Below are 18744 nucleotides of genomic sequence, written 5' to 3' on the forward strand. Positions count from 1 at the left end.
ATCTAGTAGCTACAGACGACGGCACTTTAAGTTAAACACTGTAGCCTTTTATGAAATTGTAATAAGTACTATTTCGCTACAGAAATGTATATTCTAATATGCTGTTCACTGTACACAGATCTAATAATGCATTATATCTAAATCAAATGTGATTGGTAGAGCTTAAAACCTGTTTTCAGTACCGATGATAATAAATGAAATAGGTTTTCCTTCCGTATTCACCCGTATTAGATCACACATCTGAATGGAATTTCTAATCTCATCGGCCATTATTTACATTTATAACTCACATGTTCACGACCAGAAATAACTGAATAATTCATTTAAATGGACGGAAATTATAGACTTGAACCAACAAGAGGCTATTTGACAACATAAAAAAATGTAAGATTTCAGATACACATCTGTACTTAGTGTAAATTAATATGTAGTTTTTTTTCCGAAAATATACTTATTTCATAATAACGAAAACATCATGCATTGGCTTAATGGCCTAATTTTAGGGTGTTTGGTAGAACGTTAGACAAACTTTGTGTATAAACCAAACACCCTGTATATTTAGACCAATGATGATTGTACTTGCATAATATGATCTTACTATTCGTATACTTTTTAATCAATTTGAATTTTTTTCCGGATCATCCTGTAGGCAGAGAAAGTGGCATTCACATTTCAGGGAATGTTGTTTTTTTAGTGAAAACTTAAAATTAGATGAGTTAGCTACCAAAATATAATTAATGTAATTGTAAACTTAAATATAAAAAGTATATCTGCTAAATAACTAAAATCCGTTCAAATTGAGTAAAAACTTATAAAAGCTAATACGTTTTTTGGTCCAGAGAAAGAACTTTAACAAAAACATTGTCGAAACTCTACTAATCGTTCGAATTTGTTTTTATTGCTCGTTCGCCGGTCATCTTACTATTTTGGACTACGTTTTTGCTACTGAGGAAAGCAATATCTTCTAAAACGACCACGACTTGATATTGTCGTTCCAGATCGACTATGAAAATATTAATCAAGTATTAATAAAAACAAAACCATATTAAAAAAATAGGTAGTAGTCTGTTTTCTTGACTGCGCAGCTATGGTCTTGTTTCTCTAATCAGAAATTAAGTTTGTGAATAAAAAAGTTTTATTTAAATTGACATCAATAAGAAGCAATTCAATTTTATACTGCATTTACTTGTCAGAAGGCAGTGGTTAAGGTAATATCTTAGTATCGGGCTGACTTCAAATCCTTTTTGCGTATGCTTAAGCCAAAAGAAAGATAACTTATTTGGTTATTACCACTTTTGGTATTCTTGTTGTAAAGGAAAAATACTTTGTGAACTTCTCAAAAGGCCCCTAAGTTAAGGTTAGAGTTCAATGAAATGTAAATGAACAAGAGCCTATGCACGTGCATTTTAGTTAAAAATACTGTTATCGTCATACATACACATGTAACAACTTCTGGTTACTAATCATGAATTGGGCACGAAGAATATGCAGTAGGTAAACAAGTAATAAATATTTTAAATGCAATCAAACGTACCATAATACATTGAACTATACTAATGAGTGAATCCTTGGGGGAGGCCATTATTTTTTTTTTTGTTTTTTATTGTGATATTTGGCTGAAACGAACAATTAAGTAAGTGTTACTCTTTCATACAAAACTATTGAATAGGTAGCACTAATTAGGTTAATTATTAGTAAACTGTGCTAACTAATACGTTTAATTTTGATCGAAATCTATGCGATACGAGTCGTGGGAAAAAGCTAGTCTCTCCTGAAACAAATTGCAATTCAATCGCAGTATCTATAGCTCAGAGTAAAGGAAGTGCATTATAAACACAAGCCGGTGCGTCCACCTGTTCCGTGTGCTCGAACAATGCAGAAAAGTGGACAGTCGTTGATCTTGACCACAGACTAGACGCCAGGGCCGGATTTAGAGGTCTATAAATAGGCATAGCGGCAATAAAAGCATCCTAATAAAATGAAAAATATTAAACATAATCATGTTTGTACAAAGTACTGTAGATAAAAGTAAAACGCGAAAAAAATATCAAAGGAAAAGATGGTTTCTAGTCTGAATTGAATTTTTTTTCTGAAGTCTATTGTGGGGTCCCCTCTTTTGTAGGGGCCCCGGGGCTGTAACGCCGGTTGCGCCGGCGCTGCTTGACGTCCATCCACGGAAGCTCGCGCCGGTGACAGGCCTCCCGCCAATTTAGCAGCCAGACTGCGCGTGAGTGACACGTGTCAACCGTCTCATTGTTTGCGTTGCGAATCCCTGCACGATAGATTTCTGCGCAGTGGCTGACCTACCGTACCATGTAAAATTTTACCACGAATTATTCATTGCGTTTAAAATTTTATCCGCAGTCTTTATGCTAACTTCGGAAGCGGAATTAAATGGTGATGGAATTATAAGACACGATAGTTTTCAGTGGTCTTACCTTAGTACGAGTAAAAAGCTCTTTCAAAAGCTCTGTGATTCGTTGTGGCTATAAAATTCTTTTTCTTTTTTATGGCAAGGCAATATAAATTAAAACAGTCGCCAGGTCATGTCAATCAACGCTCAGCAGCTTGTGTCTGTTGTTTTTTAACATACTACCTAGTAAGATGAAGATATCATTCAGCTTATTTTATCTATGTAGAGCAAGTGCTCCGGTAAAGATCGAAGCAATGATACATCTGCAGAGAATCAGAACATAAAGTTCGGCTGCGCCAAATTTGGACTGGTACAAAGTATCAATTGGTCATTAACACCAATCAGTCCTTCCAGCCCGATCGTTATCTGTAATAAATTATGAGATTGTGCGAACCATCACTGGGGAGCGGAAAACGATTTGTCTGTGAACTTATTTCTGTTAAAGCCAAAGCACACGATGCGTTGCCGATACCGCATCCGCCGCACCGCAAAGATTTCGCTGTACCGCACGGCGCCGCATCGCTCTTGTGCCCGCCACAGATATTTCTATATAAGACGACGCAGCGACACCGCTCCGGCGCGTCGCATCGCCGCCGCAACGCATCGTGAGCTTCGGCTCTTAGTGATCGGAATTACAGCAGCTAATGCACTTTTAATGCGAGCTGCTCGATGAGTAATGTCTCTCTTTGTTCTTGTACTTAGGAATTTTTATTCAATATAGCGCTACGAGAAAATAGGTTATAAAGACATGACACTCGTGGCTTATGGGTAGCAAGATATTTTTGAGATTTTTGCTCTAAATAGTATACATTAGAAAGAAAGAAAGAAAGATATTTTTATTTTATTTATGTATTTACATTACGGATATTTCAGTACTTTCAGGAGTTCAGTAGAAGAATTTTCTGTTTCGTGATACTCCTGTATGAGACTTGATTTGTATTAAGAGGCATTATGTCTATTCCGTCTGCTCGTTTGCCTCCTGTCACATAAAAAAAAAATGTGTAAAAACCTGGGAAAATGAGAAAAATATTGACCTACATTCAGACCGGACAATTGGTAAATAAAGCTATTAAGAAAATTAGTTTAATGAGAAGCGATATAACTAATATGGTAATGAAAGCCATGTTTAATGTAAATTGTATGCTACTTAAAGATTCTACTTACCCAGTAGTCGATATAATACTTGTTTAACGGGAACCACTATGTACGGTAGATTTGCTCTAAGTTTTGTGAGAATGTTTATCATTATACATTTACTAATTAAAGCGTTGATCTTTATAGCTGATATTCTTTCTCAGACTTGTAATAATATTTTACCTACAAATTCAGTCTCAACATTTTATTAATTTAATGAATTAAGTTGCATCGTAACTGAAATTCAGTGAAAATTCCTTTAAAAATATGTAGGTCAATTTACCAATGTCTTAACCACGGATCACAATTGAAACCGTACTGAATTTTTTTAATAATAAAGTCTTAGCTCGTTTACTGTCGTGCACTAGCTTATAAGCTGCTTTCCTTCTCTGAATAGCAGACATTACTGTCTACTTAAAACGTCGTCAATTTTCTAAATATCCTGTCGTAGAAGTAAAATAAAATAATGTAACATTGTGAAAGTAAGATGACCTGTGGATCACATATGAAATGATTCACTGGCACTATTATATAGGACACTTTTACCACCATTTTTAAATTTCAAAAGATTGTATGTAATAAATCGTAAACCTAATTGCATGGCCTGGATACAAATCGCAGAATCTGCGATTTATTACAGCAATGCATCAAGGGAAACGCGCGCGGTATGGCAGTGTGGCATGCGCGTGCGATGGTGAGTTTTTGCAACCATTACCAGACGAAGCGCTGCGAATCGAATTCTATGATTGATGATGTTGAACCTTCCGCGTGCTGTCGTGACACATCCAGATCGGTTGTACCGAAATCGATACAGTAAGCGCCCGTTACGCAATCCAGGTAATGCTCATGGTAAGCAGTAAAGCCGCACCGGTTGTTGCGATGGCCGGCGATCTGCATCGGCCATTTGTTTTATGCGCCACATTAGCTTTTAATTGCACACGGCCGCGGCTGCGTAAAACTGTATGCGTCGTTATCGAGCGCTTCGTGACGCAATCGTAAGTCACAACGTCAATAAACAACGAAGTCACGATGCAACGCAGTGAGGAACATGCGGTATTGTTTCAAGATTTTTCAGGGTCAGGAAAGGACGTCGGGTCAAAGCTTTGTTACGGTAGCAAGACTGATGTCATCAGCTCGAAAACTATCGTGAATTTTGTAGTAAGATACTAGCCAATTGTTCTTAAAATGAACCTTCCTACCCGCTCTACCTTTCTAGATCTTTGACTAAAAACAGCGCGTGGCGATAGATTTCAAATGTATTTATGCAGTATAAAGTGTAGGTACCACGCTCATCTAGATGCGCCGAAAGTCTTGGTCGAGCGGATACATAACAACGGTAATTTAAAGTCTATTTCCTAAATAGATATGTCGTGTTTACTAACACATAAAGTGGCTTGCTGAACATTAGATCATGTAACTGTATGTAATGCATGAAATTGAATGAATGAATGTAAATGGTACTATTATAAGCCGACGTGAGAATAAGCAGAGTAATGATAGATGGCTTATGATGAATAAAAATTAATTAACAACTTCTTAATTAGGTTTGCTATCATTCGTCTTGCGCGAACAGGTGCATGACTGAGGAAGCGTTTATTTAATAATCTTCTTTAATTAATCCGCTTTGTTTTCTTAGAACGTAAAGCTACTTAAAATGCCTTAATATTCGTATCAAGTAACGGATACTTGGCCTGGATAGATTTTGATTGTATCTAATTGCGCTAACCAAATATTATTTAGGTAACTACTTAATTGTTTTTTAAAGTGTGGAAATGAAATAGTCATTGCTATAAATTGGACTTGGTCTATTGTATTTAAAACTATTATTAACCGCGTAGATGTCGATGATAGCCTAGTAAGTATATGCAAGTGCTAATGAGGATTTATGCGACTCTAATTTTATACAAAATTTTGTGTAGGTGTATGTATGTAGGTATGTTAAAATAACTTTCTAAGATCCTTGAACGCATTTAAAGTTGTTTTATTGGACTACTCGGTCAGTGCGCTCGTTCTCTTGTATGGTGTGATGATTAATGAAAATCTAACGAGTTAATAAATATTTTGACTGAGCCGGCCGCGATGGTGCAGAAGTTAAAATGGTCTTCAGCATGGGATTCGATTTCCAAACAACATTTTAAAATCCTAAGTGTGACTTTGAAGATTAGAAAACAGCCGTAATTTTTGATAGATAAAACTATTTTGATGAGTAGATAATACTGACTCCTGGAAATGCGAATGGGAACTAAAATTGCGGTAGACCGCACGTAATTTTTATTTATATTTGAAGAGACTTTCCAGGGCATTAGCTGCTGGTTTCCGATTTGGTTTTGTTTCAATAGAAAGTAAGCATTTGCCGGTAAACTCTTCCGCCCAGGCCCTCTTAGATTTTCCACAAACCGCGTAAACTGTTTTGATAACGGAACGTTCACACGGCCATCTGCCACGGATGACCGCGTCTCATTTAGACCGAACTAATCGTAATTTCAGAGTGCTACGAAATAGGACAAAAAGCAGAGGCCGGAACAACCGGGCAAGTGGTACAGCGAAAATTTGAATAATGACGATCTAGCGGAATGTTTTGTTCTTTCATCGCTACGGTGGCTGCGTCGGCGCAGACGCTCTGCTCGCAAGCGCAGCCATCGCTGCGCTTTAAGGTACCATCGCACTTTATGATGCGCTAACTGCGAGCAACACTAGAAGGCATTATAATGTCGCGTGAACGCTCGATCGTGAGAGAATTTATTATGTGGTACTTACTTTAATGTTTCATGCTCTTCAAGTTAACTCGTAACACTGCCGCATTTTAAAATAAGCCTAAGTAATATGTTTCTAACTTTCTAGGAAGGAATGTGCTAGTTTAGGCTTATTACGAGATATTACATAAGTAATTAATTCATTTTAATATTTTTTTTCTTTTTATACCTGCTTCAGATAAGTAACTAGGTACTGTTTTAGCATGCTAAAGATCTCATTTGGCCTTAGTCTAGGTTATGTTAATAAAATTAAACGAATGGTTTGCTCTCCTCACCGAATGCCAAAATTTTACTTCCGTCGATGCGTCCGATGCGGTGCGGAAACCATGTAAAGTGGCCATAACAGGATTATACGATTTTATAGAACAACAAAAATAGTTGACTAAGACGCTTAAAAGCTCCTTGTAAAATTAAAGTCAGTAAAGTGCCTCAGAACTGCTCAGTATAATCATACAAGGTTAGACAAGAAAACAGATAAGACAATCTATCTAGACGACATGCTTCTTTCCTACAAGAACATGACTCTACAGCTACAGGGTCGGACCACGACATTATGAGAATGAGCCATAAAATTACTTGGAATTTTTATCGTAAACGCTCAGCTTTCACTAGGTCAAGTTATTTCGGTCATTATGTATCAAAAATAAATAATGATTGCGGTTTTCCTATTAAGTTTGTACTGGTGAAACTATAGCCAAATTACGAGTTAGAGTTTTTCCATTAAAGAGATTTACTTACTTTCTGTTCTAAACTAAATTAAACCTTATGGACCTACCTAATACGGAACTATTCGTTTTGTCCATTTTATACAGAAATCACAAAACTTGAAAACTTTCAGAGATTTTACTTCCCTTATCTATTCATTTTGATGGTGAATGACAGACTTCACCATTACCTAAATTGGAGTTGGTGGAATTCAAAGGATAGGCAAACATTCTTGGAAGATTGAATTTTTCGTTCAAAATTACCTGTTATGTCACTGTTATCTAAAGAAAATTTTAGTGGTGGCGAAAGCAGAACCAGCAGAACTATAGGGACGTATCGTGACCATAAGTGGATCGCACATTGCTGGCAGCCCCTCCCAGCTAATTGGCTGTCAATGTGGGCCGAGCGGGACATAATGCCGGCCGCGAGCCGCGACAGCCCCACGCCTGCCAATCCATTGCACACTCTACAGGGTGAGCAAAAAAGAACTGATCCCCACGGATAATCAGATAACTGTGTCGTAGTTACTTAGTAGTTCCTGCGGGTATTCGAAATTAGAGCTAGCTTTTCAAGGGGCTTTAATCAATCATCATCATCATTTCAACCACTGGACGACCACTACTGGACATAGGCCGCCGCCAACAATTTCCAAAACATTGCTAACTACGTACAAAAAAACTGTTTACAAAGAAATAATAAAAATAGATCTACTGAGAGAATTAGCAAGCAAAGGAGCAAAGTTAAAAAACCAGATGTCAAAAAAAAAAAAAAAAAAAAAAAAAAAAAAAAAAAAAAAAAAAAAATCTACCTAGACTCTGGAAGACACTCAAACAAAAACGAATTAGCCAGTTTAGATAGAGTGGCCTATAAAGGCTGACACCATGGTTGTTGTTACTACAGTTGTAATTTTATACCAGAATTCAAGAAGAAAGAAAACTATGCCTATCAAATTAAAATTTATTCTGAATATGATCCTACTTAAGTATGATCTTAAGAAACATGAAATTGATCTAATGCCTTCATTCCCTGGTAGGTATGTGGTAGTCGAAACAAATGTGATAATAATATAATTTGTGTCTGCATTCAGCTGCCAATAACAGCTGTGCTATTTTTTACCCACCCTGTATATCTACTGCCCACGGCTCGAGTGCGCTCAAGAACGGCTGAACCGATTTAGCTGAAAATTGTCAGGGAGGTAGTTTAGAGCCAGGAGAAGGACATAGGATACTTTTTATCCCGTTCGAAATTTAAAAAAAAAAGTCTGCTTATTTATTGCCATTAAGGCGGAACAAAGTTCGCCGGGTCAGCTAGTTTTAAATAAAGTTAAATGATCTTCTAATACACTACTTACGGGATTCAAACCCACGACTAGCAGGACCGTAGCGCGTAACTAACTGTATTTTTTTGTTTAACTAAGTATGATCTTAAGAAACATGAAATTGATCTAATGCCTTCATTCCCTGGTAGGTATGTGGTAGTCGAAACAAATGTGATAATAATATAATTTGTGTCTGCATTCAGCTGCCAATAACAGCTGTGCTATTTTTTACCCACCCTGTATATCTACTGCCCACGGCTCGAGTGCGCTTTTCACTCTAAGCCTCAGCTGGTACGATTGCTACCTACATTACCTACCAGCCACGCTCCAAATGTGCTCCTCAGGGTTCAACGATCTTGCGAAATCATGAACTTGATATGTCATGATCATCAACAGTCAGTTAGATATAACAAGCTTATTTTGGAGAACCTAGTTTTATGGTTTTATCGTAATACCTACCTTCTCCAATTGGTGTCTAGGATTGGATATTAAGAAAACCTAAGTACATAGGTGGTAATAGGTACTTTACAGCTGAAATAACTAAGTACTTAGGTAAGTAAAAAAAAACACTTAACAAGTCTCAGATAAATCGGTAAATATCAAAGCGTAAGGTGTAAGTAAGTTGGTTAAACGCCTTATTAATTTTATTTACTTATCGTCTATTTTACGGCAGTAAACAACAGATGGGTATTAATGAAATACCTAAAATGGGCTAATTACTTTAATATCGACAACCGAAAACAGTTGTTATAGGAAATGTTGACTGCACGCTTGATTAAGGTTAACTAGCTATTTTCAAATGGAGTTTTTGTAACGGTCGTTTGATGTAGGTTCATGTACCGGACTAGTACCTATTATGCCGGAGGTCTCGGGTTCGATCCTCGCGACCTCGCACTATAATAATACTAACTAATAAAAGTTATACCCTAGTTGAACTCTGGCTTAAATTTTCATTTAGTATGGAAATGTCATTTTAATCCAATGTCCATCCTAGGTGTAACTTTTTTATTGGGGGACTATGTTTGCTTTTATGTATGTGGGTGTTTTCTATGTAAGTAAGTAGGTATACTTAAGATGTTTGTGTTTACAAACAAGTAGGTATTTAGGCATGTTTATAACCGTTTTAAATACTCCTAGGTAGGACATAAGATAAGCTTAGTTTAGGGCTAGTGTAAAAACATCTAAATTAAGTTTGTTAATATTTTCAGGCCTTTTCTAAGATGCCTACTAATAAGAGCTTTCCTAGCAGAGTTTCAGTGTTGAATGATTCACAGAACCGATTCGTACGTCTTTTATAGTCGAGCACAATGCGAGTTTGTTTATCTTTATATTTATGGGTGTATTTAGTGTAATCTCACTTTACAGGGCCAATTCCCACGTGTTTAATTAACGCTTAAGCGCTTAACACGGCAGTTAACGCGTCGTTCGCGAATGTCTGAAGACGTGACTGATTCGTCTAAGACGATAGTACGGTTTGTTTAAGGACTACCACGTGCGTTTTTTTATATTACCGGCTAATTATAACGGCCTTTATTATCTTGGTTGTATGATGACTCATTTTAAACTGTTAGGAAACATTTAACACTTTTGTTATTATTATTCACTGTTATATGTTTTGCGCTTAATTAAGTAGTACTATTAGTAGAAACTAGTAGGAAGGTATATTACAAGGGTTAATAACAATAACGGGCGAGGCTCATTTTCATAAGGTCTGAGAGATCCTACTTACTTACATAACAAGCGGCCGCGGCCGGCGATAAGTAATGGCTCAATGCATCTTGTACTCAAATAAACAATAAATAGGTATCTTGACAGGTAGTTGGTACTTAGTTACCTGCTGTTGCTAGTGTATTAGCTACCAGCATATACAGTCATGAGATCTGCTGCAGCGTACGATGATCCTGAGTGAATCAGCTACTTTTTTTTATTAGTTTTGTTATTTCTACAGGGAAATCCCTACTAAAATGCGAGTAGGTATACCTATATTATGATTGTACTTTAACAGTGGAGTTACAAGACGGAAATGTCTGAACCGACCGACTGACGTCCAAGTGGTCCCATAACTCGCCACGAAAAACGCAGGTTCCAGGTTAAAGTTCTGTTCTGGTCGAGTCATTATAGAAAAAAAGATCAGATCGCGTGGATCTTTTTCTTTTTTGACCTTTTTTGACCAGATTAAACGATTGATGACGCAAGATAACGAACACTATTGAAACTAAGTAACTATTAATTTACGTTGCAGTTTCGATAGTGTTCGTTGCGGCAGTATCAGGTTCAGATATCAGTTATACTTACATAAGTTGTACCTTTTTGCAAATTAATATTAAGAGGTCTAATAGTAATAAGTTCGTTCGTTCGTTTCAACCGCATGACGTCCACTGTTGGACAAAGCCCATAGTAATAGCACAGGTAATAAAAAAGAGTAAAACTACAATATTCTTCAAATACTGAATAAACATTTCTTCTTTCTTTCTTTTAAATAAAGTTAAATGTTCTTCTAATACACTACTTACGGGATTCAAACCCACGACTAGCAGGACCGTAGCGCGTAACTAACTGTATTTTTTTGTTTAACTGTTTTGGGCAAGTGCAGAGACGAGTTACCTAAACCCCTATATCTGAAGAACTATCTAAAAATATTATCATGTCTGAATATGATAGTAATAGGATAATAAAAGTGATCGTGTTATTTTGCAAAAAAGAAAGCATACAATTTCCTCTTACTCCTATCTCACAAATTCAATCAAAATACTATTTGTCATAAGACATCTCCACTATTTACCTCGATTTCTCTCTCAATTATCTGTGGTCATAATTTATATTATCTTTAGTTTTCATATCATCTGTGGCTATGACAGCCGGAGTAACGTCAAATTTGACATTTGTTTGATTGACGACAGCAAGGCCACACAGCAAAGCAGATAAACATGTGCGATATATAAAAAGGAATGCATAAACTGTGACTTATTTCGCGTCAACATGTGTTGAATAATGCTCCATAAAAAGTACTTAAAAATTTAATTATTTACTTAATACGTAGTTAGCAGTAAGTGACAAAATGATATCGGGATACGGTGCGGTAACACAGGCCCTTCTTGGGACCTTATTGACGTGGGGACTTACTGCCGCTGGAGCCGGCTGCGTATTCTTCATACGAGGCAAACATGTGCGTATACTGTGCTTGATAACTGGTCCTCAGTAACAATTACGAGTGATATTGATTCCATTGTTATTGCTTTCTTTTACAGAGGAAGTTACTAGATGTATCACTTGGTTTTGCTGCCGGAGTAATGACAGCGGCATCATATTGGTCTCTCTTGAAGCCAGCGATAGAAATGTGTGAAAGATCTCCCCTTTATGGTGATAAAGGACAGTTTGCATTTGTGCCAATCGCCGCCGGCTTTTTGTTTGGAGCCGTATTTGTGTTTGGAACTGACAGATTTTTGGACTATTTGGGAATTAGTTCGACAAATATGATGATGAGTAAGTATATTTTTTTATTACTTTGTTGTTAATTGTTGCCTACCTCATTGAGTTGGTTTGTCCCCTTCTGTTATCGTTATGTGAGTTTGCTTAACTGAGGTCACAAACCTGGTGCAGGTTGAATGAACCATCATGTGTCTGGAATAGTTACTGTTTGTGCTGATAGACAGATAGCTACTATCCTTCATCCAAATAAACTTGTCTAGTAACACATACCATCAATATGTAGGTCCTTTATGATCATTACGAATGATGACTTGTTCATTTATTTGATTGATTTTGACCTTTACTTGGGCTCCAGATATTACAAATAATTGAACCCTATTGCATATAATATGTCAACAAAATTATTATCAGTAAGTACTTATAGCTTAGCTCGGTCTAACTTAAATCATAAATATTTTAATTTTATGGAACATGGTAGAATAAATTCGTGCAATGGAACAATAAATGTTACTATTCAATACTTACTTTTTAAATGTAATCTGTACCATAATGAAAGTATTAAATGAAACATTCAATTATTTTAAATGATATTCCACTTTTGAAAAAACTATTTATACAGGTGATACATTTTGTTGTTTGTTATTAATCTTTGAATTTGCTAGGATTATATATTTGCTATCATCGGCTGTTATTGGCATCTAGTATGTTCACCTTGTTTTGATTGCAAGGTCCTACAAAAAAGATAAAACCAATATAACTTTGTTGTTCATATTAAATCTATAAAATCACCAGTGAATGCCTTATTGAAGCAGCTACAATGTAGTGCCCTTGCATGCATATTGATAATTTTAAACAAATATTAACAAAATCATCATATTGGTACTTCAAATTCCAGTGATACAATAATATGTGGCTATGGAAGCAACTTCAGTTGTTGATGTGAAAATTTTATTATTAACATCTTCAAACATTATTTTAAAGTTATTCTGTACTATCTAACTCATTATCCTAAACTATTTCTGCATGGTTACAATTACAATATTGTTACATTGCCTTCTTTCAAATTTGATATTTTCAATAATGATTTCTTATAAATTGAAGGTCACATATATAGTACACATAGTCATTGAATGGCCAACAGTGCTAATTGTGTAACAAAGTATGAATACTAAAAGGCTCAAACTTTTGTGTGATGTTTTATGTTAATTTATTCCCAAAGTTCAGAATATTTTATGTGATAGTATTAACCATATTCATACATTTTTAAGTAACTAATATTACATTTATCTGCAAATATAGTTGTCAAGAGTACCTTTAAGCTCTGTAGGTATAATATGGGGCTAAATAATTGGTGTGAAATTGTGATTACAAATTAGAAACACACCCATATTGATCCTCAAGCAAGAATAATTATAAGAAAAATAACAGTTGATAAACATGGAAATTTTAATGAGGACAAATAATTCAAAATACAATTTTTATTAGTAAATATTAAAAGAGTATGTTATCACGTTTTTTGTTGGGTCGTGTGTGTGTAGTATATTGTAATCAGCAGTAATTTTTATTACTTTTATGACTTGGTATCAAAGGCTTGCTTTCATACAGTTCTAACATTGACCCTGATGTGTTTCAAGTTTAAGTTACTCTGTATGAGACGTAATAACAAGGAAATACATCAATATTTGTCACTACTGTTTATTTAAACTAGTGTAGGATTCTTTAAACTTTATACTAATATTGTTAATTTTATCTTGCTAGAGATCAACTTGAGGATTTTAACTCTTAATAGAGTGTGGTCTCTGTTAAGATATATCTTATCTAAAAAGACTTGGCTACCAGCATGTAGTCTGGAGTTCACATAGAGTGTTATCAGTATTTACAGTGAATAGCATTGCTTTATGACTGCATCAATCTAATATGTAAAGCATGTAGATATTTATTTATTTAAGTATTTCAAGATAGCAGTGACATTAATGTATAATGTCATGCAATAGAAGTTTCAACATGTAATATGAGTCGTGTTTGCTTTAATTGCAGTTTTGAAATGATAATGCATTTATGTAGTTTTTCAAATGTGAATTTTAGAGCACATAGTAACTCCCAAATATTTTCTTAAATGGGTTTATACTACTGCATCTCACTTAACACCAGGTGCGATTGCGGTCAAACATCTGCCTTGTTATGCATAAAAATACAGGTTTTGATATCAATACACAATTACACATAGTGCACAAACATTTTGAAAGTCGTCGGTCGTGTTACATTATCATCACTAAATCAACAAACAAATAAAAAAAATCAAGTAGGTACCTATACGTATTCTTGTTATAGAACATCATAGAATAAATATGAAGTCAACTTTGCGCGATTCGATCGTCAATATTTGATAAAGAAAACCTCATTGTTTAAAATAATTCAATGAGAACTTGGATCTGAATCGATTGTAGGTTCTGAGAAAAGTCCACAATTAATACCTTACGTAGTTACTCGTGCATTAATTATTTAAGATCATTATGTCTTCACTTTAGATGGGTAAACATATTTTATCATTGATTGAAGACATCTCTGATTTAGCTAAAATATTTACTGATTTGCCATGATAGGCAATGTATGGTCTATCTAATCATCTTATTAATTACACTAGCTGTACCCGCAGCTTCGTGTAGGTAGCCAGAGGTACCTAGGCGCGTTAAAATAGTTTTATAATTTTTCCGCGTGAGCGCGTTCAAACAGACAAACTCTTCAACTTTATAATATTGGTGCAGGTTTCTGGCTGCATTTCAATGACTTAAGTAAGGAACGGTTTTTATGATACGATTTTACGAAGTGTGTAAAACGATATTTTTAATTTGCAAGATTGTCAAAATCTGTAGGCAAAGACTATACATACTTACCTGTAGGTATGAGAAGCCAGGTCGTTCACTATATACCGTTCAATGTCTTAATAGGAAATTAAAATGCGCAGGATAAGACCAAGTAAAACTGGTTTAGAAAACAAATGTTTAAACATTTATTTTGGTAATGGCTAACTAGTACGTGTCCTACACATTTTCCTTAAGCTTTGTATTCTTTTATTTTAATCGAAAAGTCAGGTTTATGAATAGGTAAGTAGATGTTCATACAGAAGAGTATTATCAAGTGGGTATAGTTTCTTTGAACCTCTAATACGATCAAAATCCGAGGAAGTCGTACGCCTAATCTCTGAAAAATTTTCATAACTTTGTTTTTTCAACTCTTTACTGTCTGTGTAGGTACCTACGTCACACACATCCTCCAAGAATTCTCTAAAAGACTGAACATCAAAGTCTCTAATATTTACATTTAAATCTTCAAATAAATTGCAAACCAAATCGGCAAAACGACTCTATTTTACTTCAAAGATAGCAGTCATGTCACGGTCAGATAATAGAGATTGTATTGATACAAACATTCCGAATCTTATCAATTAAACAACTTCGAAAAATATTTAAAATCATTGCAGGCTTTTTTTATTATCAACTAAGGCCCTTCGTAAATCTTCGATACCCGACCGTATCGGTGACCAATGAACAAAATGGCGAGGCGTGCCTGTGTACTTACTTACTAACCTCTATGAATTTGTATTGCGATAAATCGCTTGAGAGACCACTGCTGGACAAAATTTTCCCGCAAGGATTTCCACCGACCGGTAGCTAAGACTAAAAGGGTCTAACTATGAGTAAGCAAAATATCTTCATTTTTTACAGGCATGACCAAAACTAAAGATTCAAAAGAGAAGATAGAGGACTTAGAAATGATGACGGCGCTCAACAGGCGGCCGTCAACAAGCGTGGTGACGTTGGACGCACAGCCGCCTCCTGCAGACTTTGCTGACTGTATCAGCAATCAGCACACAGCGCAGAGGCGGCGCGGCCATCACCATTCGCAGCATTCTCTGGTAAGCAATCGTTTTAGCCAAATGACGCCACTGTTGGACAAAGACCTCCTCCAAGGATTTCCATAACGATCGGTCCTGCGCCGCCCGCACTTACTGGAGTAAGTAGAACAAAACAAATGCACCGTAGTAGCAACTACTGCCACTCTTCCCGTCGATGTCATAAAAGAAAATATACGAACATCAGGCCTCTCTAACCCGACTGGCCAGCGTGGGGAGTGCAGGCCGAAGTATAGTGTAGTGTCATGTTACTCAGGTGATGATGATGAAAACAAATGAACTAAATAGATGAAAAAGAGTAGAGTACTTTTCTTTCTTTCTTTCTTTAGTGATGCAGACTCATCTGATTGCATCAATCGCAGGAAAATTTTGCAATTGCGCCAGTGAGCAAAGATTCAGCGGGTCGCAATTATTATTGTCGGTATTTACTATACGTGCAGCACATTTAAATGTTGTTGTGGTGGTGGAATGGGTGAATTTATTACGAATTTTATTATTTCATATCATCCAAAAGCAAGTTGGTAAGACTCTTTGTTGTTATTGGAAAATTCCGTTGCCAAATAGCCTTTTGACGAATGGCATTGAGTTGTGCAGGACTTTCCTCAACGGAAACTGTAATGTGGAGAAACCACAATTTTTTATGAGTCTGGACCGAAATCATGTGCGATCTTATGTATACAGGGTGTTAGGTAAATGGGTATTGGCTCTGTGCACGATTACAGCGCCAACTAGCGTCCACAACTTTGTGGGCTCTGTCACATTGACATTTAAGTCGTATATTTGTGAAAAAATATCGAAATGAAAAATAACAAATATTTTCGACTAATAGATTGTTGTGATACCACGATTTGGGTGGAAAAAAGGTTTTGAAATCATTTTGGTCATTCAAATCAAATGAGGTAAGTCCAAAAAGTGTGTTTAATTTTGATTGTGTCAGGGTTTGTTTACTTTATTTATAGTTGTAGTTTTACAGTAAAACAAAAAGAAAAAGCTACTTTAACGGTTTCATTATATAACAGTAAATATATTTAAATGTTCCTGTATCGCTAGTAATAAATTAAATATCGTTTTCAGATCGAAATGAGTATTGTTTTGAAGACCTGGTTTGTGAGTGTTATAATATCAAATTCCAACCACAAACCGTATTTAAAGGGAAGTTGTTGGTATTGGCTGGACAAGTCCGAGATGTAGAAGAATTAAGAACAAAACAAGGGCAGAGTTCAATAATTCACGCTCTCATCATAAGGCACACATCTGTGCACAAAAACTACTGTGACTCATTTTTGTACTACCACGTTGTATAGTCTAGTTATTTCCAAATTGTAAACGCCTATTAAACCAGCCCTATCGAAATACAGTCCACTCTTTTATTTAAGTTCCCAGTAGGACCCTTTTCATGCTATTAATTAATGATATTAAAATGCATTATGTAGAATCGCTTTGCCATTGACAGATACATCTGATGACAGAGCTTACATTATTTCTACTTTTGACCACCATGAGCGCTGCGATAGATTATGTTACCCCCACCTAGTACTTCGCACCCAGCGAATATGAGCCGACACTAGCCCATGTTAACATAATATGCATATAAATATGCATATACGTATGATGAAGTCAGAAATTTGATATCATCATTTAGTTATTTATTTTTTATTTTCATACAAAATAAAATTTATAAAATCAGATTTGTATGAAAATTAAAATAATTAGAATAATGATATTAATTTTCTGACTAAACTTCACCATACCATTTATATGCATATGGGAACATGGGCTAGTGTCGGCTCATATACCCATTTACCTAACTCCTGTAGAACTGTTAAAATCACCAACACAATTCAAAATAAAGACCATGATATACATCCTAAAGCAACTTACTCCTTCTGTGACCAGCGTTGGCAGGTGGATATCGCAACTTTTTTTCCAGATACACCACAACGGTGGTAAGGGACAATAGACAGGGAATCAGGAGCATTTCATGTAACATTTCCTTCTAACTTTCCAGAAAGAGAACGGCGAAGGTGACCATCGGGACAGCATAGCCAAAGCGCTTGAAGCGCGGCAGTCCCAGTGGAAGCGGATCATGCTGCTCGTTGTGGCCATCACAGTCCACAATATACCCGAGGGGCTTGCTGTGGGCGTCTCCTTCGGTGCCGCCTCCAAAAACGATGCCGCTAACTTCAACAGTGCCAGGTATGTTGTAGACCTTATCTCTTATGTACAGTCGCGGAATGAAAAGGTTCGTCACCTTAGTGTCGGTTTTCGCTTGCACTAGGTACCTACTGTAAGAGTCAAACCTGCCAACATTACAGTGTAAGAAACAGTGCTGCTAACATTTAAATAAATATGACGTTGGCTAACGAATAAGGTTTTGCTTGTTTATTTTTCTATCCCATCAGTGCAACAATGTTACAAAATGTCGTTTTTTTATAGAAATAATACTGGCAGGTTGAACCAACAAGAAGGTTTTAGTTTATCAATCATAATAATCTTCTTGACAAGATAAATCGTCAAACAACTTCGATCTGAATAATTTTGAACTTTACTAAGGAACAGTTAAAGATTATTTTCTCTAACTCGAGATTATTCTGTAACATAGTTTCAAAAGGTAATATGTGCTCGCGATTCGTTGAAGGAATCAATTTGAAAACTGACGAACCTTTTCATTCCGTGACTGTACTTAGTACTAGTTTTCTGTGTTTATTAAAGCAGAAATGCTTTTTAGGACGTTTGCATAAAGGAGCGGGCACTGCTTTATTGATTTTGTGCTAGATAATACCTCAACTGAGGCCATTGCGACTGTAGTGTCCTATTCTCCTACATATATTTATTGCATGAAGTCGGATAACTTTAAAATTCCTCTAAAACCTTTAGAAGGTCTATTCAATATACCACTGCCATATTTGAATTAGTTCATTAATTTAATGGTGGAATTTAAAGACTTCGGTCGTTGTAATGAGTGAGAGCATAATAGATTAACACGTGCAATTTTATGAATTTTATGAAAATTGAAATAATTTTATAAAAAGAAAACATTTTTAAACAATGATATAAGATTGCTGAGATCTTATTGTAC

At 35.8% G+C, this 18744-nt stretch overlaps 1 protein-coding gene across 1 annotated transcript in view; it reads left to right on the top strand.

Moving 5' to 3' along the window:
• The first annotated feature begins 11193 nt into the window (after positions 1–11193).
• The window catches only part of LOC135077612 (zinc transporter ZIP11), a 50119-nt gene continuing 42568 nt past the window's right edge, over positions 11194–18744 (top strand). Inside the window, exons 1-4 of the mRNA XM_063972164.1 lie at positions 11194–11489; positions 11572–11806; positions 15478–15668; positions 17674–17861. Coding sequence (XP_063828234.1) covers positions 11382–11489; positions 11572–11806; positions 15478–15668; positions 17674–17861 — 722 coding nt within the window. The 5' untranslated portion in view covers positions 11194–11381. The remainder of the gene's footprint in view (positions 11490–11571; positions 11807–15477; positions 15669–17673; positions 17862–18744) is intronic.

The sequence above is a fragment of the Ostrinia nubilalis genome, chromosome 13, assembly GCF_963855985.1.
Source record: "Ostrinia nubilalis chromosome 13, ilOstNubi1.1, whole genome shotgun sequence".
NCBI lineage: Eukaryota > Metazoa > Arthropoda > Insecta > Lepidoptera > Crambidae > Ostrinia > Ostrinia nubilalis.